General features: G+C 34.8%; 2 protein-coding genes across 3 annotated transcripts in view; one reads left to right on the top strand and one right to left on the bottom strand.

The window, feature by feature from the left end:
• Positions 1 to 15,468: 15,468 nt before the first annotated feature.
• Positions 15,469 to 18,716, top strand: LOC111190941 (kallikrein-6-like). The gene is made up of 5 exons (XM_022664694.2): positions 15,469 to 15,508; positions 17,366 to 17,549; positions 17,789 to 17,984; positions 18,280 to 18,417; positions 18,561 to 18,716. Exons 1-5 carry the CDS (start codon positions 15,469 to 15,471, stop codon positions 18,714 to 18,716), a joined length of 714 nt encoding a protein of 237 aa, XP_022520415.2.
• A 4,385-nt stretch (positions 18,717 to 23,101) lies between these two features.
• The window catches only part of slc39a14 (solute carrier family 39 member 14), a 45,495-nt gene continuing 40,930 nt past the window's right edge, over positions 23,102 to 27,666 (bottom strand). For both annotated transcript variants that reach the window (XM_049470598.1, XM_049470597.1), the window contains exon 9: positions 23,102 to 26,658. In XM_049470598.1, coding sequence (XP_049326555.1) covers positions 26,506 to 26,658 — 153 coding nt within the window. In that variant the 3' untranslated portion in view covers positions 23,102 to 26,505. The remainder of the gene's footprint in view (positions 26,659 to 27,666) is intronic.

Genomic DNA, 27,666 nt, shown 5'->3' with positions numbered 1-27,666 from the left:
GTTACATGTTGCCAGTTAATTTTAAAGTATAAAATCAGCTTGGGCCAGGCTAATTCCAGGCTTTCCCTAAAGTAGAAGACTAGTACTCTTTAGATCATGTGTATTTGTTCTGGCCCAAGATTAAAAAGTCCTTCAAAATCACACTAGAACATCAGCTTTACATAAAAACAATTGTGCAATATGGATCGGTATTCCATGTTGCCAGTTCATTTTAAAGTATAAAATCAGCTTGGGCCAGGCTATTTCCAGGTTTTCCTTAAAGTAAAAGACTAGTACTCTTTAGATCATGTGTATTTGGTCTGGCCCAAGATTAAAAAGTCCTTCAAAATCACACTAGAACATCAGCTTTAAATTAAACTTTTTTGTGCCTTATGGATCGGTATGCCATGTTGCCAGTTAATTTTAAAGTATAAAATCAGCTTGGGCCAGGCTAATTCCAGGCTTTCCCTAAAGTAGAAGACTAGTACTCTTTAGATCATGTGTATTTGGTCTGGCACAATATGAAAAAGTCCTTCAAAATCACACTGGAACATCAGCTTTACATAAAAAAATTGTGCATTATGGATCGGTATTCCATGTTGCCAGTTCATTTTAAAGTATAAAATCAGCTTGGGCCAAGCTATTTCAAGGTTTTCCTTAATGTAGAAGACTAGTACTCTTTAGATCATGTGTATTTGTTCTGGCCCAAGATTAAAAAGTCCTTCAAAATCACACTAGAACATCAGCTTTATATTCAATTTTTTTGTGCATTATGGATCGGTAGGCCATGTTGCCAGTTAATTTTAAAGTATAAAATCAGCTTGGGCCAGGCTAATTCCAGGCTTTCCCTAAAGTAGAAGACTAGTACTCTTTAGATCATGTGTATTTGGTCTGGCCCAAGATTAAAAAGTCCTTCAAAATCACACTAGAACATCAGCTTTACATAAAAACAATTGTGCAATATGGATCGGTAGGCCATGTTGCCAGTTAATTTTAAAGTATAAAATCAGCTCGGGCCAGGCTAATTCCAGGTTTTCCTTAAAGCAGAAGACTAGTACTCTTTAGATCATGTGTATTTGGTCTGGCCCAAGATTAAAAAGTCCTTCAAAATCACACTAGAACATCAGCTTTATATTCAATTTTTTTGTGCATTATGGATCGGTAGGCCATGTTGCCAGTTAATTTTAAAGTATAAAATCAGCTTGGGCCAGGCTAATTCCAGGCTTTCCCTAAAGTAGAAGACTAGTACTCTTCAGATCATGTGTATTTGGTCTGGCCCAAGATTAAAAAGTCCTTCAAAATCACACTAGAACATCAGCTTTACATAAAAAAAATTGTGCATTATGGATTGGTATGCTATGTTGCCAGTTCATTTTAAAGTATAAAATCAGCTCGGGCCAGGCTAATTCCAGGTTTTCCTCAAAGTGGGAGAGTAGTTCTCTTCATCTGATGTGTATGTGTTCTGGCCCAAGATGAAAAAGTCTTTCAAAGTTTGCCAGTTCATTTTAAAGTATAAAATCAGCTCGGGCCAGGCTAATTCCAGGTTTTCCTTAAAGAAGAAGACTAGTACTCTTCAGATCATGTGTATTTGGTCTGGCCCAACATGAAAAAGTTCTTCAAAATCACACTTGAACATCTGCCTCATATTTTTTGAGCGCAATGGCTTTTAAAATATAATTTTATTAAATATATATTTAATTATTTATTGTAATATATAATTATAAATTCAGTAATTAAAATAAATATTTTACAATATACAAAATTATATTTAATAATATATTGTATATTTACATTGTTAATAAACAGCTGTACTGCTTTTCTTCATTCTATCTCCTTCAGTGTTGATCTGTGGGGTGTTTAATATAAACAGCGGGTGTTTGTGAACGCTCCCTTTAGTTCACGGTGGTTCAGTGAAGCGGCAGCTGCGAATATCAAACCAACTTCAGCCGGGGAATACGAGGCTGCGAATATCGAGCCAAACGAATCTGGAGCTGCGAATATCAAACCAACTTCAGCCTCGTACTTCTCCCTGCAGCAGCGGCGGCGTTATTAGTGGCCCCCCTGGTGCCCCCCTTAATTAACTCAACCCATATTACAAAGTTCCACCTGACAGTTTTAATAGTAAATAAACGATACATACGTGAATATATATATATATATATATATATATATATATATATATATATATATATATATATATATATATATATATATATATATATATATATATATATATATATATGTTATACATACACAAAACGTAATTCAAAGTAGTTGTTTAAGCTAAATAAGCCAAATAAATATTTAATAAGCAAGCTTTATATAAATAATATATAAATAATTTATAATAAATCGTGAAATAAGACTGAATCAAAGCCAGTTTATGGAGAGCCTACCTACTTCCTATCTTCTCCGCACTAGAAAATCACAGACAACCTCTAGAGGGAGCCCGCGAGTGAGTTCTGGATGAATGGGGGTGAATGGAGCTAAAGGCTAAAACCTCAAAATAAAAATAGTAACTATTCATTTGGTCAGTATATTCTCTTAATTTAAGAAAACAGCATGTTACTTATTGAAGACATTAGTATTTTTTTCAGTATAAGAAGTATTAAATATTTATAAACTCTGATTTTGCTCTATTTCTCCATACAAACCAATTCGTTTTGGACTCACTCGGGAGCGCCTCTGGTGGTCAAATAAACACAGAAGTGATTCTCAAGTGGGTGTTCTCCCCTCTATTAGAGATTCTCTGGCTGAATCCTGTACATGCAAGTTAGACACGTTTAACTGACAGTCATCCGGTTATAAATGCGCCAAAATGATGTATTTGGAGAGAAAAGTAAGGAAAATGATCGAGGGAAAGAAATCAAAAAGAAAACATTTAAAATTAATAAAGTGGCTTCATAAGAAGAAACTGTTGCAGAAAAAGGGGAAATGCAGTATCTGTCACCACAGAATGAAGCTGAAACAGAGCAACTGCTCAGATTGCTATGAATGGTAAGTCAAGCTGTCATATAATTATCATGCGTTTAGTTAACCTAATGTGCTTGAACAAATGTGCACTAAAGAATGTAAAGATTAGCTTTTTATCTAAAACTAAATTAAGCCTTGTTCAGTAATTATAACCTTGTACTGTTATGCTTTTAACACCATTCAAGACGTAAATTATTAAATTCGTTTTTTTTATTCTGTCAAGCATTTCTAAACATGACATGGTTATCTATATGTGTGCCTGCATATGTGCAAGTTATGTTTTAAGGCACATGTTTTTAATGTGGCACTGCATTGTCTGTTCCATCATATCAAATCTCAGGAAAACCATGTTTGCTTCATCACTTAGCTCTATAATAAAAAGTAATTTATTAGTGTTGGAATTAAACAGAACATTATAATTTGAAAAAAAAAAAAAAGTTAGATTAATACACCTAAATTCACATCAATATAATTCCCATCCCTGCAGGAGGTGTCAACGAGCTATCCACAGAGGAAGGTAAATGAAGAGATCTGTCAGACACAACTCTGTGTTTAGTCATTCCAAAGTGTCTCTCTTCAAATGGATGGAATTTGTGTACAGGTGAAAGCAGCTTACACATACAGGTTTACTATGTCTCAGCCTGCTACATGTACTGTATAGTTTACGTTTCATGTATATACTTTTTAAGCCCACATTTAGATTTATTAAGTACTAAATAATACTCTTATTCAGAGCTTTATATTCCAGTCTAAATTACTTTAATTTGGTAAGGTATTTTTAGGTTACAGTTTAAGAGTTGGTACTATTATGTGCTTGCAGGTTTTCTCAAGGTCTGCATTTGCGCCAAATTGACATGATAGCTGATGAAATAGCAGGAAGTTCAGCAACTCTGTCAAAAATGGCCGAAAAGGTGAGAGAAGCTTGCGTGGTGTCAATGGAAAGACTCAGAAGAAGAAAAGGACAGCGTATTGGAGGACGCAGGCAGTTCATTGTTATAGACGAGAGTCACTTCAGACATAAAAGAAAGGCAGGTGTCATTGTATCTTGATATTTTGTATGATGTTGATGTTAAATTGACATACATTTTATATTTATTTTCTTTCTTTTATATTGTTAGTAGTAATTAATACTTATACATTGCAGGTATTTTCTTAAGCTATTAATTTTAAGATTTATTAAGAGTAGCTTCATCAGCAGCTCATCCAGCCACATCAACAGTTTATTTGCAGTTCTTTGGAAGTACCTAGAAATAACATTTCTACCAGGATTTTCTAAAAAATTAGGATAATGTATGCTAATGTATACATTTTTATGTTAGCTTGTGTTTGTTATCATGGAATATGGTGTTTTTTTACGCCTTATGCTTTATGCTATTCAGTAATATCATTCTTAAATGTTAATGTGTTAATTATGTAGTAATGAAAATGAAATTGCAAAAAAGTGTTGTATATGAATTTTGCCTTGGCCTGCTATTCTGTAACTAGAAAGTAGAAACTGGCCAAGATAATATTTTGTAACAGGAGGTACTGGCAATTGTATAAAATTTTCCTTTTTATCTAATCTAGTATGGAAGAGGACGGATGGCAGGGGGATGAAGAAGGAGGAAGTGGGTGTTTGGGATGCTGGGTGTGAAAGCTGGGGGCACAAATCAAAGGAAGCCAGTTCTTCGCTTAGTCGAGCGAAGGTCCAGAAGGGAACTCTTGCCACTCATCACTCGACATGTCAGGAGGGGATCCACTATCTTAAGCGATGAGTGGCGTGCATATCGGCAAGCTCTACCTCAGTTTGGCTACAGACATTACACAGTGAATCACAGTGTCTCATATGTTGATGCTCAGACAGGGGCTCACACCCAGCATATAGAGAGAGCCTGGAGAACATACAAGGAAACTGTTTGGAGGCTAAGAGGTAACCGGTCAGAGGAGCTGTTGAAAAAACACTTGACTGTAATAGAATGGTATGAATGGCTAGCTAAAAAACATCATAATGGCCCTCTAGGACAACTAATTCATGACCTTGGAAAAATCCATGAATAAAATGGGACATTTGAATTCCACAAGAACTAATAATCTAGCAAGCAATCTAAAAAGGTTTTAGGTTTATGGTTTTAAGGTTTATGAAAAAAGTTATAGTTATTTCAGGTTATGCAGTATATCACATTTTATTAATTAATTTGTGCAACAAATTGTGAATGTTTTTTAATAAGCAGATGAAGTTTTGTGTTTAATATCACATGCGATACAAATTGTAACAACTTTTTAGTCATATTCATGTTTTAATAAATGGCAAGTTAAATTAAGTGTGTATATGTGTGTGTGTCAGTCCACGATTAGTACCAGCAAAAGTGCTGACTGAAGAGCCTCACTAACACTCACATTGTTATTTAAGTCCTAACCATTAAATCTGTTTTATTAAATGATATATAGGCCTTTTTATATATTTGTATGTTCTGAAAATACAGTATAGTTTACACTTTAGATTAGGTGCTGCAAAATGTTTTATAAATGTTGAACAATTCATTTATAAATGATTTAACAAAAGAAGTATAGTTTATAAATGATTTTTAGATATGTATTAATCACCTTCTTATAAACTTAATCCTTCTGGGTGATGGGGGGTACTGAAGTCTATGCCAGTGTTTATAGGGCAAAAGACATGTAAGCCCTTGGACAGACCACCAGTCCATCACAGACAAGCAGAATAAAGCATTCTCTCTCTCTCTCTCTCTCTCTCTCTCTCTCTCTCTCTCTCTCTCTCTCTCTCTCTCTCACACACACACACACACACACACCTAGGGAGAAATTCAGCATCACCTGACAGTAGGTAGGTAGACTGTGAGAGAAAAAGATCACCCAGACGAATACACTGGTTTACTGGTCATTTAAATGCTTCAATCTTGAGTGTGTTTGATTCCTGCTCAGTGGAAGTTCGTTTAGCCACATAAGCTGCAGTTGAAGTTTTTGGGTCAACAATGCTGTGCATGAAGTCCATCAGGTAGGAAGGAGCTAGGAGCTTGCTTTGAATGCGAACATCATATACCTGTCTAAATCTGTCTTAAAATAATCATTAAAATAATATGTAAAAATAATTAGCTACAACAGAACCCAGAGCACACACAAGGCTACTAAATTACTGTTTAATACTTGATTAGTTCATGATAAATAAATTATAAAATCAAAGTTTATAGATGTTTTATTCATTAAGTATGTTTGGCTAAAAAGGCCTTAACATTACATTCCTTTGTAAATATTCTATTTACATATGAATTATGATTATTATAAGTATGTAACTGATATATAAAAACTGAATTCCTGACCTATTCATCATTTGTTAATCATTTGTTAAGAATGAAATAATAACTTGTATGTGTCTTGTGAATCATTACTAATATATTTATGCATGATTTATAGATATGAGTACATGATTAATTCATGTTTAGTTAATTAGGAATTAAAAACTTATAAATGATTTATAGCTGAACGTTATTATAAAGTAAATATCTATTAATTTAGTTATAAAATAAAATTAAAATAGATTTTTTTTAAAGAAGAGGTGTTTTTTTTAGCAAACAATTCATTGGTTAACAGCTCACATATAATAAATATAAATATAAATAAACTTCGATCAACCTTTATTTTTACTAAGGCGATACATTGCGGTTAATCTTCATTTTCAATGGAGTCGAGCGTTTAAAAATGTCATAAAAATAAACTTAAAATCAAGTATTTAATCAATCACAGCCAGAAAGTTAAACAGCTTTATAACTGGAGTTTAAAAGCTTTAAAAGTGATCTATTTGGAACTGAAACATTAAACATAGTTTTATCTTTAGAAAACAGGTACAATTTTTAGTATGAAAATTATTAAACCTTAATAAACTATGATTTTCCTTAAATGCTCCCTTGGAACCCATTCATTTTAGAATAGTTACTAAAGAGCACCCTCTAGCGTTTGACGAACCAAAAGACGTTCTCAAGTGGGTCTTCTCCTCCTATCTCCCCCGTTATATCAGAAAATTACTGTGAACCGCTAGAGGGAGCCCGCGAGCGAGATTTATTTATAACGCCTCAAGTGTCGCCATAGCAGAATTTAAGGTGGAATGATAAATTATCAGAATTTAAGATGGAATGGTAAATTATTAGAATTTAAGACGGAATGGTAAATTATTAGAATTTAAGATGGAATGGTAAATTATTAGAATTTAAGATGGAATGGTAAATTAGCAGAATTTAAGGTGGAATGATAAATTTCTAGAATTTAAGACGGAATGGTAAATTATTAGGATTTAAGGTGGGATGATAAATTATTAGAATTTAAGGTGGAATGGTAAATTATTAGAATTTAAGGTGGGATGATAAATTAGCAGAATTTAAGGTGGAATAGTAAATTATTAGAATTTAAGGTGGAATGATAAATTACCAGAATTTAAGATGGAAAAGTAAATTATTAGAATTTAAGGTGGAATGATAAATGATCAGAATTTAAAATGGAATAATAAATTACCAGAATTTAAGATGGAATAGTAAATTACCAGAATTTAAGATGGAATGGTAAATTATTAGAATTTAAGGTGGAATGGTAACTTATTAGAATTTAAGGTGGAATGATAAATTAGCAGAATTTAAGATGGAATAGTAAATTATTAGAATTTAAGGTGGAATGGTAAATTATTAGAATTTAAGTTGGAATGATAAATTATCAGAATTTGAGATGGAATTGTAAATTAGCAGAATTTAAGGTGGAAAAATAAATTAGCAGAATTTAAGGTGGAATTATAAATTACCAGAATTTAAGATGGAATGGTAAATTATCAGAATTTAAGGTGGAATGATAAATTATCAGAATTTAAGATGGAATGATAAATTATCAGAATTTAAGGTGGAATGATAAATTATCAGAATTTAAGATGGAATGATAAATTATCAGAATTTAAGGTGGAATGATAAATTATCAGAATTTAAGATGGAATGATAAATTATCAGAATTTAAGATGGAATGATAAATTATCAGAATTTAGGATGGAATGATAAATTATTAGAATTTAAGATGGAATGGTAAATTGGCAAAATTTAATGTGGAATGGTAAATTAGCAGTACTTAAGATGGAATGGTAATTTATCCGAATTTAAGATGGAATGATAAATTACCAGAATTTAAGATGTAATAGTAAATTATTAGAATTTAAGGTGGAATTATAAATTATCAGAATTTAAGATGCAATGGTAAATTGGCAAAATTTAAGGTGGAATGGTAAATGATTAGAATTTAAGGTGGAATGATAAATTATCCGAATTTAAGGTGGAAAGTAATTTTTTAGAATTTAAGGTGGAATGATAAATTAACAGAATTTAAGATGGAATGGTAAATTATTAGAATTTAAGGTGGAATGATAAATTACCAGAATTTAAGATGGAATGGTAAATTATTACAATTTAAGGTAGAATGATAAATTAACAGAATTTAAGATGGAATGGTACTTTATCAGAATTTAGGATAGAATTGTTTCATAGCAGAATTAAAGGTGGAATGGTAAATTAGCTAAATTTAAGATGCAATGGTAAAGTATCAAAATTTAAGATGGAATGGTAAATTATCAGAATTTAAAAAGGAATTGTTAATTAACAGAATTTAAGGTGGAATGGCAGATTGCAGAATTTTGGATGGAATGGTAAATTAGCAGAATGTAAGGTGGAATGATAAATTAGCAGAATTTAAAATAGAATGGTAAATGCAAACACTCTGTTCTCTCCATTTGAGTGATTTACTGAAACAATAAATATATATATGTAACCTGTAATGGGGTTATGGTGAGTGAAGCTGGCAGTGTACTCTTGAGGCTCTCCAGTAGAGGGAGGTAGTGCACTACAAATGTCTTAAGGCTTGCAGGCTTTGGTTTAAGTCTCGTGAGACTTTGTTTAACTCTCGTTTGGTTAGAAGCGTGCAGCCGCCATTTTTAAAAGGCTCGTGGGATCTTGCCCAGCGATCTTTTTGGCTCACTGCCAGGGATATTTGCAGGTAGCACGGAGGGCTGAAACTTCAGAGCAGCGTTTTTGGTACTTCATTCGGTTGGTTTGGAGTGTGGTAGGGCTGGAGAAGTCAGCCGCTGTGCACCAGTGAATCCGGTACACATTGTGGGAGTCCAGATACAGTGTGGAATAAGAGCCTATTTTGTAGTGAACTGCAGCCCTGTGTATGCCGGTGAGCCAGTGTGCATTGTGGAAGTCCAGATACAGCAGTAACATCCAGTAGTGGACAGCAGTAACAAGGGAAGTGGAGCCCTTCCAAGGCAGATATATAGAATGTTTAGAATATAGGAGTATCCCTGGCCAGTGAAAATTAATTATTGTTCTTTCCTTCCCCTTGAAATTTTTAATAGTAAAATATATTAAAGATTGGGTTTTAAAGGTATTAAACGTTAATTCACTTGAGTGCCAATTCTGTTTTAAATTAAAATTGCATCACATTCAATTGAACCAGTTGGACAGTGTGGGGCCTGGTGGGAGGTGGTATTATTATAATCTCGTGTTAACTAAGCTGAGGTACAAGTCGTGAGGGTTCTCTTTTGGGGTGGAGTGTGTTTTCTTTAAGTTAATTTTGAATTTGTTTGATTTTGAGTTTGTTGTGTTATCTATTTTATTTATATTATTTTTTTGAAGTATTTGGTTATAATTGAGCCCTTAAAACTCTTGTAAATTCTTGCTTATTTTCTTTTGGGGTATTATACTACTAGTTTTCCCACGTTCAAGCTACCAGGCAATTAATTCCTTTATTAACACTGCCAATTGTGGATTTTGGGTCAATTCATATGAGCAAACTAGTTGTTTTTTTTTTTAAGATTTTCTAATAAAGACACATTGTGAAACGTCATCATCTTTCTCTTATTTCACCTTGGGTAATCCACCACTATTTATCCAAACCTGAGTGGGGACCGAGTCAATTGGTACTATCTACTACCCCTAGGCAGTAGTGTTGTTTGTTTAATTGCTTTGGGAATTATTAGAGGGTGGTATTGTATGGGCCTAGTGGTTTGGGGGCTTACATATATTTTAAAAAGATAAACAGCAGCTACTTACACATAGAGCTGCAGTGGGTCGTGCAGGTGCAATACTATTGTTTGTACCCATTTTCAAGTCTTAATTAGGGGGGTCAGAACCCCTCAATCCCCCCATAATTTGTGCTCTGACTATAAAGATCAGATTTCTTCGCACAGTCAAGAAAAAGTGGACTTGAGGACTTGAGTAAAGTCCATTTATTAGCTATTTTAGTTTTTCACAGTTTTAAGCGTGTTTTCGCTTCATTCACTGTGTGCTTTTGAAAAAACGGCCTAAAAGACTCATGCTGCCTCGTGTAGATCTTTCATCTCACACGCCACAATACATTTTGATTAACAGAACAGAAAGGAGATAATTTGGGAAACAGCAGAATCATGTGCCTTTTTTTATAACATGGCTGATCAATAATAACATTACTGTGAAATGCACCACGATGATCAGTTAAGAAGCTCTCACTATCAGTTAAAGCTGAACAGAGTTTTGCATGAGCACTGGAGCATCATTCAGTCACGTCAGGCAGGACAGGAGCGCGAGAATGGATAGGTTTGTCTCGAGTAATCACAGGCCCTGATGTATTTATGATTTTAAATAGACTATTCTCTATTGTTTGACTTTAACATTTTTTTACAGGTTTGTTTACTTAGCTTGGCTTTACTTAACCCTCCTGTTATGAAGTTTGAAGATAAAAAAATAGTTAAAAATATTTTTTTCAGTATGAAACTTTATCTGCTTGCCTTAATTACTGTAATCAACATATAATAGGAAAACGATTCACCTCAAATATTTGCAACCACCCCCTGCAACAACTAAAACTAAAACAAAATTGAAATATTATGTTTCACTTTTATGTAAAACTACTGTTTTATATGTTGGTCTTTCAAAAGTAATAAAGTACGGAAACACTAAAAAAAGGTTGAACATGTATTTTTATTTTTATTTTTTTTTGATATTGTGCCATATCACCTATTGTGCCATATCACCCACCCCTTAATTATTATATATAATACATCAGGGTACGACTTTTTTTTTTGCTGTTTTATCAAAAAGAAAAATTCACACTGTTCTCATTTCCTATTATATATCTACTAGAGACAGATTATATCTGTTCAGTATCATTTATTTTACTTTAATCCTGAATATATGGAGATATTTGGAGTGCATTATTAAGATTATTGGTATCATAACATTCAGTTACAAATCTGATAAAATTATAGTATTTTTCAATATCTCAGTTAGGGGTGTCCCATATCATATCATTGTATGCAATAATACGATTTAATTTTCTTTTTGTTGCAGTAGTGTATTCTTTATATATATATATATATATATATATATATATATATATATATATATATTTTTTTTTTTTTTTTTTTTAATTCAGTGTTTTGTCATATCGCCAAGAGTATCGTTATCTCAAAATGCCATGAAATACTGTGATATCGCTTTAGGGCCATATCGCCCACTCCTAGCGGGTGTCACTTACTTCATTCAAATATGCCTTTAATTTCACCAGCATATCAGAGATGTGTGTTGGATCGAGCCTGTTTAGTGCACACTGGGTAGGATTTCCTTGATTATTGAACTTTTTAAAGAAGTGAAATTACAGCTTGAAACTTACTGCAGCGCTGCATTGAGGTGTAAAAGGGTTATTATATCACACCACTAAATTCTTAAAGATTTCTCTCTTATGTATTCAAAATATATTCTTCATAAAATAGTTTTGATCACAATTGTGTGCTGTCCTCCACATTTCCACATCAGATTTTCAGCCTGACTTTAATGAACTTGTTCAAGCCCAAAACAGGCTCGATTTATTTTACTTAAACACAAAAAAGGAACGGACGTACAACAAACATACAAATGCATTTATTGCATTTTGTTTGTATGAAACGATGCTGCTCTTTTGAAAAGCTTTTTTGTTTGTGTAAAGTTGTGTAGCTGATAGTGTAGCTACACTGTATATATATATATATGTATTGAGCAGAATCAAGCTAAGTGTGTTAGTCTGGCCCTCTAAAACTGTGACAATTTCTCATGGTGCCCCTTGGGAAAATGAATTGCCCACAGGAGATGAAAATCTGAGTATCGTCTGTGTAGCTATATTAAAATATATTTTATTTTCCTGCAGGATTTGGCCTAGTGGGAGCATATAGAGGTTAAAGAGAATGGGTGCAAGTATTGACCCTTGTGGTATCCCACATGTCAAAGGTATTCGCTCTGAATTACATCTGCCCAGTGCAACAAAATAGTCCCTGCCATCAAGATACGATTTGAACCCATTTAAGACCTAAGTTCCTGAAAGTCCATTAGTTCAGTACTAACTACTGAGTAATTACCATACCTGTCAAGTTTTAGATTTAAAAATAAGGGATATTTTCCTCTGTCCGCTTAAAGTCGTCCCACCAGCCCAACGAAGGTTCAGTATCCCTTACATTTTAAGACAGGTTTACAAAAATCTACAATAACTATAATAATACACACTACAATTAGATTATCAGAATCTGAAATGTTGTGGACATTCCTACATATGTCATTCTTTTAATACAGCCAAATTAAAAACCCTTGTCTAGATATTTAAAAAAAGTTAAGATTTCATGTCTTTTTTTTCATAAATGCACTCTTTTATAAGATATATTTTTTAATTATTTAATGGATTTAAAATTGAACAAAGGGTGCACAAATTCTGCAAAATGACTGTTGGTGACCTAAAAATAGTATCATGAGCTTTTACTAAAAGGACATGGACCAGATGTATTCCATCAGTAAAAATGAGTCCTAAGGGGCCTACACAATTAATCATTTTTAATTAATACTTCTTTCTTTTGATCACTCCACCCCTGATCAGTTCAGTTAATTTCGGTCCTCTCCACATTTCTAGTTAAACTGAGTCACAAGCTGTATTTTTTTATTTTAAAAGGTTTAATCTGTGTGTTTTATTTCGGAGACGAGTATTTTTAAGCAGCTATCAGAAAAATCTCATCACAGTTTACATGATTAGCCTACCGTTAACTTTCTTTTAGAAAAATCGCTGTATATCCAGATCTGTTTTAACATCAGCAGCTCCGACTAGCTGCCTGAACTCACAGCGAGGAGGGCGGGGCTTCCCCACACTGACTCTCCTTTGCAAACTGATTGGCTGTTTCTCCTGAAAGGCGGGACTTTCTCCTTGAACCGGCTCCACGATTGGTTAAGAGACACAGAGCGGTCAGTGCCCTGTCTCCTCAATAATATATATTTTTTAATTGTAATATAGTACGGGAAATTTACGGGAAAATACTAATACGGGAGGATGGCGGGAAAGAGGAGTAAAATACGGTAGTTTCTCGGCCAAAACGGGAGACTTGACAGGTCTGGTAATTACTCAGTACTCCCTGGTAAAATAATTAGGTGTTAATGCAACACTATTGATTAGTAACTGCTTAATTCCTGCTTAGTTACCTATTAACTATGACAGTAACAGTATTGTAAAATGTTAGCCCCAAGAACACCCCCCAACCAGCAGCACGGTAGGCTTATCTCCAGTGGCGGATGCAGCAGTATATTAAAGTGACAGTTTGACGCTACCGTACTTCATTTACATGGCGTACCTTCTTAAATAGCATGATTGATTAATAATAAAATTACTATATAATTTACCTGCTTGATCAGTTAAGTAGCTCTCACTATCAGCAAAAGCTGAACAGAGTTTTGCATGAACACTGGAGACTCATTCATCAGTCAACTGAACAATGAGCGGGGAAAATTCCTGGGTTTGGTGCAACGTCCCAGTTTCATAACCGAACCCTAAGCAAGGAAGTCATATTAATGTATAAACTAAAATTATGAATCTATTATATATCATATTATGATCATGAGTAAAATGAACATTGGTGTTTTATTCTATAAACTACAGACAACATTTCTACCAAAATACACATAAAAAAATCGTCATTTAGAGCATTTATTTACAGAAAACGAGAAATGACTGAAATAACAAAAAAGATGCAGAGCTTTCAGACCTCAAATAATGCAAAGAAAACAAAGAAGTTCATATTCATACATTTTTAAGAGTTCAGAAATTTGAACTTTGAAATATTTGGTGCATCTTGGCATCATGTTCTCCTCCACCAGTCTTACACACTGCTTTTGGATAACTTTATGCTGCTTTACTCCTGGTGCAAAATTATACAAGCAGTTCAGTTTGGTTTGATGGCTTGTGATCATCTATCTTCCTCTCCTTCATAAACGTTTTTTCATTAAGGGAGAAAAAAAATCCTAACCCACACAGCTCTGTGTGAAAAAGTGTCCCCCCCCACCCCATTTTAAACATACCTTTAGTGTGGTTTATTACACCTGAGTTCAATTTCTCTAACAACACCCAGGACTGATTACTCAGTGAATAAACTGAGAGTAACCTTTATTTTCAATGCAACGCAAAGCCTTTACAAAATTAAAGGAAAAATAAGTTTAAATTATATAAACAAGGAAACAATATAAGATTTAATTAAGAAGAAAACAATTCTGAATTCAGAATATAAGATTATGCATACAGGCTAAAATGTAAAGCAATAAAACAAAGAAATAAATAATTAGAATAATAAAATATAAACATAATAAAAAAATAGAGGAATAAAATAACACCAATTGCTAATTGGTAATTGATGGAACTAAAATAAATAAATAAATAAATAATAATAATTTTAAAAAAGTATATAAAAAAATACTAATAAACAACAAATAAAAGGACAAAAAAAAATGGAAGGTCAAAAAATGGAAGGCCAAAAATAAAACCAGTAATAAAACAAATGAAGAGATGAAATGAATAAAATAGATTAAAATGCTAAAAAGTAAATATGTACAATTAGATAAATAAAAAGGCGAAATAAACAAAATAAACGGAGTAAAAAAAAAAATCAAATGAAGGTGGTTAGATATTAAAAGTATAAAATGATTTAGAGATTTTGATAGTGATTTAAGTGTTTCCTGTAGTGAATTTCAGCTTGCTGGTGCTCTGTAGCTAAAAGCAAGTTTTTCCAGTTTCCCAGTTTAATCCCGTCACTAGAGCTGGTCTTATAATTACTGTTATTTATAGAATTCATGGATGAGATATAAAATGTCATATGGCTGGAGAGCGATATTAAAATGTTTGTTAAATTGCAAAATCCATGTATGTTAAAAATCTAAAGAAATCTGTAGGGGGAAAATACTTTGAGAGAGAGCATACTGTATCAAATATACAATTGTGTCTCTGTCCCAGATCTTATGGAAAGCACTATACTTATACTATACATATATTATGGAATGTACTATACGGCACTTATCATAATTATATTATGACTTACTTGGTAGCAGTTGTATCAGGGGTGCTTTACATGAGCGTTAGAGATTTACAGATAAAATGAGTTTAAAAGCTCAGGAACGGCTCAGTTGAACTGCAGTGTCTCAGGTTGGCTCTTTGGGCTCTCTGTCACTGAAGAAGATCATGATGAAGCGTTCATCTCTCCTCCTTCTCCTCCTGCTGGCAGGTGAGTTCATTACATACAGAAACATTTTTCATCTTTTCAGATCATATTTTTATTGTAAGTGTAGAAAGTCAAATTTTGAGTATCTGAGTCCAAATATTAGGTACTTTATTTACATTATTTGGAAAAAAAAATGAGATCACTTAAAAATTATAAGTTTCTTTGATTTTACCAAATTAAAAGCCTCTGGAATATAATCAAGAGGAAGATGGATGATCACAAGCCATCAAACCACCAAACTGAACTACTTGAATTAAAAAAAGATATATATTTTATTAATTTTATTTTTTATTTTTATTAAATAAAAAATAAAATTAGTATTTCTTTGATTTATTATTTTTTACTATTTTATTCCTTTTATTCCTGACAATAGACATGTATAATACACATGCAATAATAATAGACATGCAAATTAGACATGTATAAGAACCAGTTGAACACTAATATGCTCAGTGTAAAACACTATGATGCATGAAAAACACTTATTCTCCATTTACTATTATGAATTAGTCCTTTCATCTCGATGTTACACTACTACAGGCAGTGCATACATAATTGCGTTGTAAAATTTTTCAGAATATTGCTTTTTTTACTCGGAACACAGTAATAAATACACAGTACAAAGGTCTATTTTATTTTCCCAGAAAAACACTTTACACAATGAACATCCCAACCAACCCACAGATGCATGTTCAGTGGTCTACATATAAAACAACAGAATAATTGACTGTATACAGTTACAGTAAAAAAAAAAAACTATGCTGCATCCGTTTTGATCTGGCCAGAGCATCTCATCTCATCCACATCACAAGCACAGTTTACTCTGATCAGGCAGCAGTAATTATCCCGTAGCATAGTGAATTTAGCAATGAAAAGAATTAACTGTACAACTGTAGTAAAATACTGTAAATACTGAGCAACCACACAGCGTATGAATAAATTTCCTAAATAATTAAAACATGCTTTATTTTTACAGTCTTACAGAACAGTCCACAGTAATACTGTACTCACTGATCCTGTATTTATATATAGTACTGCAGTTTTCTAGTGAGAGTAGACTTCTTACCTGTTCTCATTTCTGAAACTCTGAATGATGGATGCTTCAGTTTACCTGCTCTAATCTGGCTTTAGCTCTTTAGCTCTTTGATGCTAAAGCTCTGATTGCTTATTTTAAACCTGTGTGACAGGTGTTTAATCATGTGACGTGTCAATGTTTATAAAAGGGTAATTAACTTTAGAGTTTTCAATTATATAAATGATGAATAATAATTAGAGAAAATATTTCACACTCGCGCCCATCCAGAAAGGATTAGTTTCTCACAGGGTCCTGGGGTAATTTTCTCTTTTATGGGAGGTCCTGTGATTTTATTCCCGTCCCGAACGATCATGTACGTGTTTTTCTCAGACGCCCTCTGAGAAAATTACAGGCTGAATTATCTACTGTTTTTCTCTGAACTCTGTGGTCCTCCGGTAATTTTAGTCCCGTCCGGACGCACATCTCTGAGTTTCGTCTCCTCGCCTTTAATAAAATAGATATTTGTCCACTGCCGCGCACCGTAATTACACTTTGGGCACGCGTTTCCACGGAGATCCATGTAAAAACACAACAAAGAGCGGAAATGGAGGAGCTACTGAAGGCTATGTCATGTGACCAAGAAAGAAGGAATCATTAACCAGATTACTTTTTCAAATATCTATGCCATCACTGGTCAGTATTTGATTTGTTCAGTAGTAATTTTGGATGTTCAGTATTGCAACAATTGCATCTGTATAAATTTTGTTTTTACGTTACAATTTATTTTTAATGTTGATCCTGTTAGATGTTTTTAAAGTTAGCAGCTTCTTTCTCTCCTCTCTTAGATGCTTCACGGGGAGAACTTCAGAAAAGGGTTATAAACGGAGAACCCTGTGAAAAAAGTGAAGGTACCCACCACGTGGCTCTGACTGATACAGATGATGATGGTAAACTTTCGGGTGAAATTCACTGTGGAGGATCTCTGATCAGTGATCGCTGGGTTCTGACTGCTGCTCACTGTGAAAAGCCGTGAGTATCATGACTTTAAAATTATCACACTGTATATCACTTCATATCACACTCCACAGTGATATTATTTCTTCGATGTCAAGTAACCAATTTTGTTGTGTAATTGTACACGTACAATGTGCAATGACAATAAAGGTTCATTCATTCAATTGTTTTAAGTTTTTACTGATGTCATTACACTGTTTGAGTAGGGTACTTTACTTAATTACCATACAGTAAAGCATTTTTACTTCTTTTAGGAACATGATTGCACTATTGCATGAGCATCCAGAAAATGAAAAGAGAGAAATTGGTGAGATTGAAGAGACTCACAAGTATGCAGACTGTGATGGAGAACACGACATCATGCTGCTGAAACTGAAAAATCCTTTCAAACTGCCAACAATTAAACTACCCGACCCCATTAACTGCAGAACTCCACCAATAAAGACCAAGGTTCGGTTTGCTGGACGATTTTTTAAAGTGAATAGAAAAGCAGGTCATGAAACGGGTGAGTTTTTTTCTGACACTGAGAAAATGCATTAAAACAAAAATGTATTTTTATAATTTTTAATAATTAAATTTTGTAACATTAAAGAAATCCAAAGTATGAAGGAGCCAATATTAAATTATGTAGTAAACAAGTGCTAAACAAACCAGAAAATATATATTGCACTTTAGATTCTTGAAAGAAGCACTTCTTGCTTATGACCGCTTTGATCAGTTTGACACCAGTTGCCTCTATCGACAGGGGAACCTCTGTCTGGAAGTAACTGATTGTCAGGACATGTCTGATTACCTTCACCACAAAGACCCCAGTATGCGGTCGTATGCATACGATCGGATTTTCTGTGCTGAGGGATTTAAGAATATGGTTGACGCCTGCAAGGTAAGAATGTCTGAATGATAACTGGACAGTTACTGGGACTGACCAATTATCACTTGAGCATTATAGCAATAAAGTGCTGAAAAAGTCATTATTAATTTTGCTCTCTGTCTCTTTCCTTCTCTCTTCTGCACAAACTCACACAGGGGGATTCTGGAGGCAGTATGATGGTGAAGGAAGGGGGCGATGATGTCCTGTATGGAGTGCTTAAAGGTAGCCATGACATTATGTGTCATAGTCCTGTAAAGTTCTTGGACGTCTGTCGCTACAGGAGCTGGATCCGTAAAATTACTGGAATATAACAGTTCTGCTACGATTAGCGAATAAAAAGTAAAACTGATAATAAAGCAGATTTTATTGCCTCTTATGCAAACCATCTTTCATTACAACTGCTGGCACTGACTGAAACTTGGATTAAACCAGAAAACACTGCTACTCCGGCGGCACTTTCTAATAATTATTCCTTCACCCACACTTCTCGTCTCTCAGGACGAGGAGGTGGAACGGGCCTATTAATCGCTAATGGCTTAAAACATACTCCACTATTACCTGCAAACTCATACAATTTGTTCAAGTATCATGCCACGCTGGTCAATACTCCAGCAAAACTTGCTGTTATTGTTATCTACCGTCCTCCTGGACAAATGGGCGAGTTCACACACGAACTCGACATGCTACTGTCTTCTATGCCTGAGCAAGATTGTCCCATGCTCATTCTAGGGGATATGAACATCCACCATGGCAGTACCAGCTTCACAGACTTCCTATCCCTCATGCAGTCACATAAAGCTGGCAAACATCTCGACCTGATCTTCACTCGTAACTGTGACACCGACTCCGACCTGTCACTTTAACTGTCTTTAACTGTCACTCCTTTGCACCTCTCCGATCACTACTTCATGCAACTCAATGTTCATATTTCAAAAAAACCCACAGCTACTCCTACTATGGTCTCCTTCTGCCGAAATCTTCGAGATCTCTCAGCAGACCAGTACTCCTCGCTGGTGACTGACAATATGCCTCCGCCAGGCTCATATTCATCACTCAATGTAAATGATGCCACTGACACTCTCTGCTCCACACTAAGCTCCTGTTTGGACGACCTCTGTCCTCTTACATCTCGAGCCATTAGCTCAAGCAAACCGCAGCCATGGCTTAAAAATGACACACTCAGGGAACTACGCTCCAAACTCCGAGCTGCCGAAAGAAAATGGCAAAAACAAAATCATGCAGACCTGAAAAACTACCAACTGCTCCTGGCTTCCTTCTCAGCCAGCATCACGACTGCTAAAGCTGAATTTTATCACAATAAATTCTGCTCTCTCACAGACTCCCGGAAACTATTTGCTACATTTAAATCACTACTGAACCCTCCGCCTCCTCCTCCTCCGGCTACATGCCTTACGGCTGAAACACTTGCCTCATTCTTTACTGGCAAAGTGGCAGCTATCAGCAACCAGTTTACTAATGCACAATGTAGCAGTCCTACTACATGCTCTACTGCCCGGTGTCCCTCCACTGAAGGCGTTGCTTTCTCCTCGTTCACTCCTCTCACTGAGAACGAGACACTGGCTCTCCTAACGCGTAGCCGTCCTACTACGTGTCCGCTTGACCCGATTCCTTCAGACCTACTGCAAACTATCGCACCTGCAATCATTCCGGCTATCACTCACACGATCAATGCCTCTTTAACTTCTGGTGTATTCCCCACTGCTTTCAAACAAGCACATGTGACACCACTTTTTTCAGGTTAATTTGGATGTTCTTTATATTAATGAATGGACCAATAGACATAACTTGGAATAAAATCTTCAATTAAAAGATTTTCTTTTCTTTTTCTGAAAGGTACATTACACACATTTGTATTATTTTATATAATTATATTTTAGTTTTTACATAATCTAACAAAATTTAACAAATAACAATGTTTCATTAAAGTTTGAAATATGATTCACTTTAAATGTGACTTTTGCAGTGTATTCATGTTTTTCATAAAGGATGCCAATAATCATGGCACAGGGCAGTACACAACTAAGTTTATTAGTACAGCTGTCTTCACTGTAACACTGCTGTTTCATCTGTAGTATTATGGTATGTACTGAAGCAGCTGAACTATCAGGCCTATAATTATAATTACGATCACACACACACACACACACACGAGTGAGAGTCTCTGAACACAGTCTTGATTACTGTTTCAGCAAAAACTTCAATTAAAAAGGTGAAAGGTCATCCGCGGCTCACGCAATATTGCACAGATTTAGCACTGGGCCAAGCACAGACAGGAAATGACATCATAACACATCATAACGCATCATAATCAATCATGTTCAATCACACTGCAGCGGAGACGCATGGCAAAACATGGCTTACATATTCTTAATTAAATACATACTGGCTTCAGTTACTCAACACGGATATCATCACCCATACAGTGTTAATGTTACAAACAAACAAACTAATAAATAAACAAACAAACAAACAAACATACTAAAGCTTCTGAGCCCCTCCCCCTCCTTCATTTCAGCTTTAAAACAAAGCAAAATCAAAAACGACAAACATACAAAAAAATTCTAGAGTCAGACAGATGGAAGAAGTGGAATGAACAGTATGTTATGAATGGTAACAGGTTACATACTCTGTTAATGTGATTTGTAACATTACCGACAAATACTAGCTCTCTATCAGTCACATGACCTGCCCAGAATTATTGTTTTATAATATATTTATCATTTTTACACCTATGAAAGGTATTTAGATTGTTTTTTTATGTGCATATTTACTGTGCATATTTATAGCATATAATTGTAGCCAGAAATAGGCCTGTCACAATATCGATTTTAGTAATTTACTGAACGATATACACACACAACCTCAATAATTATAGTTAGCACTGCTACCAAACCATTAGCATCGCTACCACACTGCTAGAATCATTGTTAGCATTGCCATATGCAGTTAGCATCACTACAATGCCGCTAGTATCATCATTAACTCGCTAATAGCATTGCTAATACACCACTAGGATTGCTACCACATCAATAGGGTTGATGCTAATATACCGTTAGCATCACCCCTGCATTGCTAGCATTGCTACCACACCAACAGCATTGCTAATACACCTCTAGTATCACTACCACACCTCTAGCATCACCCCAGCATTAATAGCATTGCTACCGCACCACTAGCATCAACCCAGCATTGATAGCATTGCTACCACACCATTAGCATTGCTTATACAACACTAGCATCACTAAGACATTAGCATCATTACCGCATCATTAGCATTCCTACTACATCACTAGCGTTGCTACCACACCATTAGCATTGCTAATACAACACTAGCATCACTAAGACATTAGCATCATTACCACATCATTAGCATTCCTACTACATCACTAGCATTGCTTCTACATCACTAGCATCAACCCAGCATTGATAGCATTGCTACCACACCATTAGCATTGCCACTACATCACTAGCATTGCTACATCACCAGCATCGCTAATACATCATTAGCATCAACCCACACAAATCAAACATCACACAAATAGCATTGCTAATATACCACTAGTATCACTACCACACGTCTAGCATCAACCCAGCATTGATAGCATCGCTATCACACAATTAGCATTGCTAATATACCACTAGTACCACTACCACACGTCTAGCATCAACCCAGCTATGCTACCACACCATTAGTATTGATACCATACCATAAGCATTGCTACTACTCCACTATAACCACTACCACACTATTAGCATTGCTAATATACCACTAACATTGCTACCACAACATTAGCATTGCTAATACACCCCAAGTATCATCCCAGCATTGAGAGTATTGCTAACACAGCAGTAGCATTGCTAATACAACACTAGCACCGCTACCACACCATTAGCATCGCTACTACACCATTAGCATTGCTACTACAACACTAGCGCCGCTACCACACCATTAGCATTGCTACTACACCATGAACATCGCTAACACAAATTTAGCATTGCTAATACATAACTAGCATCATCAATACACCATAAGCATCACTAACACACCATTAGCACTGCTGTTAGCATCACCCTAGCTCTGTTAACCAGACACTGTTTTAATTTGCTGCTTTACTATATTAATCTACTTTAAAATAAATAAAATTTATAAATTAAATCGACTTATTTTAACTGAATTAGTGATTATTAGTAATTGGTTATTGTGACAGGCCTAACATTAGCATGTGTTTCATACTTTATATATTGATTTTGGATTATTTTCATGAACTGTGCCCAAAATCTATGGCAGTAGGCACTATTTACAAATGGGATTCAATCATAACTGTAATAATAATAATAATAATTTAATTATTGTCTGGGAAAAGTCACTCAATAAAAAACTGAATATAATAGTTGAAGTGTGTCCTGAATTTTTAACAATGCAATAAAATGAATTAAACGTTAGACCCTAAACCGAAACGCAGTATAAAGCGTTTTCTGTTAAAATAATTATCATTTAAACACTAAATAAACATTAAAACACAAAAAATATATCAAACATACAGAAACAAACAAACCAAAAAAGAACGTATAGGATACATACCATAATATATAATGAAGGGCAACTCCACCCCCTGTTTAACATTTGCGCACAATTTAATGATTGATATTTAGGTTATTTTACCAGTGAGCTTTCACTTAATTATGACATATATGAGTTATAATTTATATAATGGTTGCAACCATTGCCAATATTTGACATATGGCATATTTGACATTTTTTGACGTCAAATTTGCAACCAAAACCTAATTAAATAATAAAAAATATATATAAAAAATTTAAAATCTGTTTACTTATTTATGTATAATATTTGTTTGTTAGTTTGTGAATTATTGACTTTTTTTATCATAGGTGAACACTGATCTGTAATCAATGGGGTGGAAATTTTATTTAAAAAAAAATGGATTGACTGATTATATTTATGTAAATTGAGCTAAATATATTTAAACGTGTAAATTTGACCCAGGAATATTATCAATGTTCTTCTGAAGTTGAACATAACAGTTAAAATTGCATAGAGTTAAAACAGTGGAAGGATATATCATGCTGCAAGGTGTGGTGCGGCAAAAAAATAGTCCACAAAGAAAATACTGCAGTTTTGCCACAATTTTACCATATAACACAAGAATTCCATATAAAACAGATTACTGTATTAATAAATGAATAAATCCAAGTTGTATTTACAGTGAGTTTTTACAGTGAGAATTTTATACAGAGAATTTTGGGATTGGAGAAATTGGATGGAGTCGCCCTTCACAACAACTGGAAAGACAGACATTAAAAGAAATCACAAAAAAAACACACAAAAAAACTGAATAAAAACTTGTTAAAAGTAGTTAAAAAGGAAAAAATAAAGGGCAGATATTTGGTCTTCTAGACGTCAACCTGTGCTTTCTTTCTGAAGTACAGTATTTAAAAAAAACACCAATTATACACAATAAAAAAATGATAAAAATGCATAACTCATAAAGAACAGTGTTTTGCACTTTTTAGTTTAGAGTATAATATAGAGTTTCAGTTCAGTTTTGGATTGTTGTATTTGTGTTTTGGGCATTAAAACAAAACAGATGCACACTAAAATCAAACACCTGTACAGGTATGACATTAGCTTGGGGCTAAAGCTAAAGGCTAAAGCTAAAGCACTAGCTTATATGCATGTTGCACAGATGATGCAATGTCACAAATACTGTATCTCTATATTAATAAGTTACGGCTTGAGTTTAGCTAGTATAAGTATTTTAGCGGACAGCAGCAGCTATTACTAACAGTACAGTAGATTTACTGAGTTAATGGAATATTAGAATATTACACACGGAACAGAATCCACCTTAACCAGGTAGAATATTAGAACATTCAGTCAGTTGGAAGTACAGTAGACGCAGTCTGAAGTAGCTACTGCTGTGGACACTAGCTAAAAAGTAGCTAGCAATGCTAACCCAACATTTCAACAGCCTATTTAACCTGATTTACTGTCTAGATACTAACGTAGATTACAAATTTTTACACAAAACACAATCAGATCAACACCCTTATACAGTCCAATTAAAAAGGGGCGCTGCGTCTGTGGTTGAATTCGCCAAACTAAAAAAAAGCTCCAGTGAAAATAGCTGCACGAGTCTGGTGCAATGATTTCTGGTGATAGTTTCCAATCCGTGTATCGTTCGTTCATTTAAAATTGAACTGAAAATCAAAATTGAAAAATCTGTATTTTCTGGTTTTTTATTTGGGAAGAAAAAACCCCACAAAAAAAACAGATAAAAAGATTTAGATTTTTCATCAGCGTCTTATTCGGATTTCCATTCCACCTTAAATGATAACAGCAGTAACACACAGACCGTCATCCTTCATCAGTAAAAAGGTTTATTATTTCCTTTATTCATGACTGGAATTGACTGCATTTATGTTCCTTTGGTCTCAAAAACCAAACTAAAATGAAGCGAAAACCCCTGAAGTAACACAAGCTCTCCCGACTTGGGAGGTGTCTCGCGGCAGGGAGCCGATGGCTAGGTAACTGGTTGCGACGTTACCACGTCCAAATGTGGACACTGTATTATCTCTAACTGTAACAACAGGGCATTATAATAAGCAGCAGGTTATAAATGTAGATAACTGATGATAATCACAGCAGCCCTGTAACTGGCCATGAGTGTAAAATGCTCCTTGCACTACAAAGCAGTTAGAACTACATTTTTCTCTAGTAATATTTAACGACCTTAATCTTGTAATATTACGACTTTAACCTCACAATATTACGTCTTTATTCGCGAAGTGAACTGTTTTTATTTAGCCCGAAGTAAAACAGTTTACTTTGAGAATAAAGTCGTAATTTTTATTTAGGCCGAAATAGAAACAGTTCACTTTGAGAACAAAGTTGTAATATTATGAGAATAAAGTCGTAATATTATGAGAATAAAGTCATAATATTACGATATGTTGTATTCAAAAGAATAAATGATACACCGATTGTTTTTCCTGCACAGAGTAGCTATAAACTACAGTATATGGAGCGCCACAACACTCCAATATATGTGTGTTTTGTGTTTGAAATGTAGCTAGAAAGCTATGCTAACTGTAAACAGCTGTAAAAAGATTGAATAGGCTGCTGTAGACTGTTGTTCTACTTTATGATCAGTGTTGACAGCAGTACCTAACTCAGACTGCAATTACTTTTAATACGACAGTTATATAAATGTTCCACAACATTATGTTGTAAAACTAAGTTAAGATCCTCTACCCTTAATTCACCAAAACACATATTTGACCACATCTTCAATGGACTCCAATGTAGCACCGCAGTGTATCCTGTAACAAGGCGAGACAGAATGAGATGTAACGAGATGTAATGAGACATAAAGAGACGTGTAAGACATAATGAGACTGAACCAGACATGAGATAGAATGAGATGAGACATAATGTGACACAGAGAGACCGAATGAGATGGAATGAGACGTAACGAGACATAATGAGACTTAACGAGACGTAACGAGTGGAGGTTTGGGGTAACAGGTGTGAAAAAATCAAATAAGTTTATGAGTTTATGAGTTTAAAAGCTTAGACACAACGCCACGTACACAAACAACATCCTTTTGTATTAATGATAATTATGATGACAAGACAGGCAAGGCCACTGTACGGAATAAAGACGGGGAAAAAAAGGAAGAAAGAAAGCAAACGAAGGAAGATTTGGTAGAACAACGGAAGTAAAATAAAGCAGATGCATATTCCAGGTCAGTTTGATCCGTCTGCTGCACGTCAACTGGCTCATTTAGACTGGGTTCCAGTCAGGTCCAGTCCAGGGTTAGTACTCTGCTCCTGGACTGGTTCGAATCGCCGGTTTGTGTTCCAGGTTTTGGTCCAGACCGAGTCCAGCTGGTCCAGTTTGTCTTTTTCCAAAAACAAAAACTGCACAGTTCAGTTTTAACTCAGAGCTGACGCACGAGTCCGCCGCTCTCGACTCTTTGGGTGCGCCCCCTACAGGCCGGGGGGTTCAAATGTTCAGTTTAGTCCAGCAGGAACCGGGTTTAGTCCCGATCCGCCGCTATCCCAGCTGGATCTGTCCTGAGTAGACGGTCAGGAGCAGCATGATGCTGAATCCCGTCAGCAGGCCAGCGTTCTGGATGATGAAGGTGACGAAAGAGCCGCTCCCTCCGGCCTCTTCCTCCTCCCGGCTCACCTCGTTCATCTCCGGGAACTAGAGAGAGATAGAAGGAAGATACAGGATGAGTTAAAGAGTGATCAGCTGGTTAAAGATAATGAGATCATCTAGGACAGACCTGGGCATTAACGCGTAACGCGTGAGATTGTTGGTAAATTAGAAGGGAAAAGTAAAACTAATTTGCGCTATCCGCACCAAAAGCCGGTGTACGTCTAAATGGTGTATTATGGTAGCTGCGTGCACTGCAGAGACTGAAAATGGAACAGAAACAAGTTTTACAGCTAAATAAACATAATTTACCAGATCTTATCAACCAATACACACCAGAAATACAACTACCTACAAATCTATAAGACAGTCTTTATCAAATAATAGCACAAAAGTCTTATTAACAGTTAACAATGATAACTGTATTCATAACGTATGTTTCCAGTAATATTACTGAAAATTAAGCAAGAGTTTGGAGTCCTATAAAACAGGAAAATCAAAGGCTTATTATATCACACCACTAAATTCTTAAAGATTTCTTTCTCATGTATTCAAAATATATGTGATCATTTTGGAGTAACGGGATACCGAATAAAAAAAAATCTATTTTCAGTTGTTTATAATCACAACAGTTTTGATCACAATTGTGTGCTGTCCTCCACATTTCCACATCAGATTTTCAGCCTGACTTTAATGAACTTGTTCAAGCCCAAAACAGGCTCGATTTTTTTTACTGAACACAAAAAAAGAACTGATGTACAACAAACATACAAATGCATTTATTGCATTTTTTTGTATGAAACGATGCTGCTGTTTTGAAAAGCTTTTCTGTTTGTGTAAAGTTGTGTAGCTGATAGTGTAGCTACACTATATATATATATATATATGTATTGAGCAGAATCGAGCTAAGTGTGTTAGTCTGGCCCTCTAAAACTGTGACAATTTCTCATGTGGCCCCTTGGGAAAATTAATTGCCCACCCCTGATCTAGATTATGAAGGAACACATGATTATGAACGTATCCCATCACATCTTTTTTTTTTATTGAATGTCCTTT

Source organism: Astyanax mexicanus, chromosome 22, assembly GCF_023375975.1.
Source record: "Astyanax mexicanus isolate ESR-SI-001 chromosome 22, AstMex3_surface, whole genome shotgun sequence".
NCBI classification, from domain to species: Eukaryota; Metazoa; Chordata; class Actinopteri; order Characiformes; family Acestrorhamphidae; genus Astyanax; species Astyanax mexicanus.
This window is presented reverse-complemented; position numbering and strand designations above follow the sequence as displayed.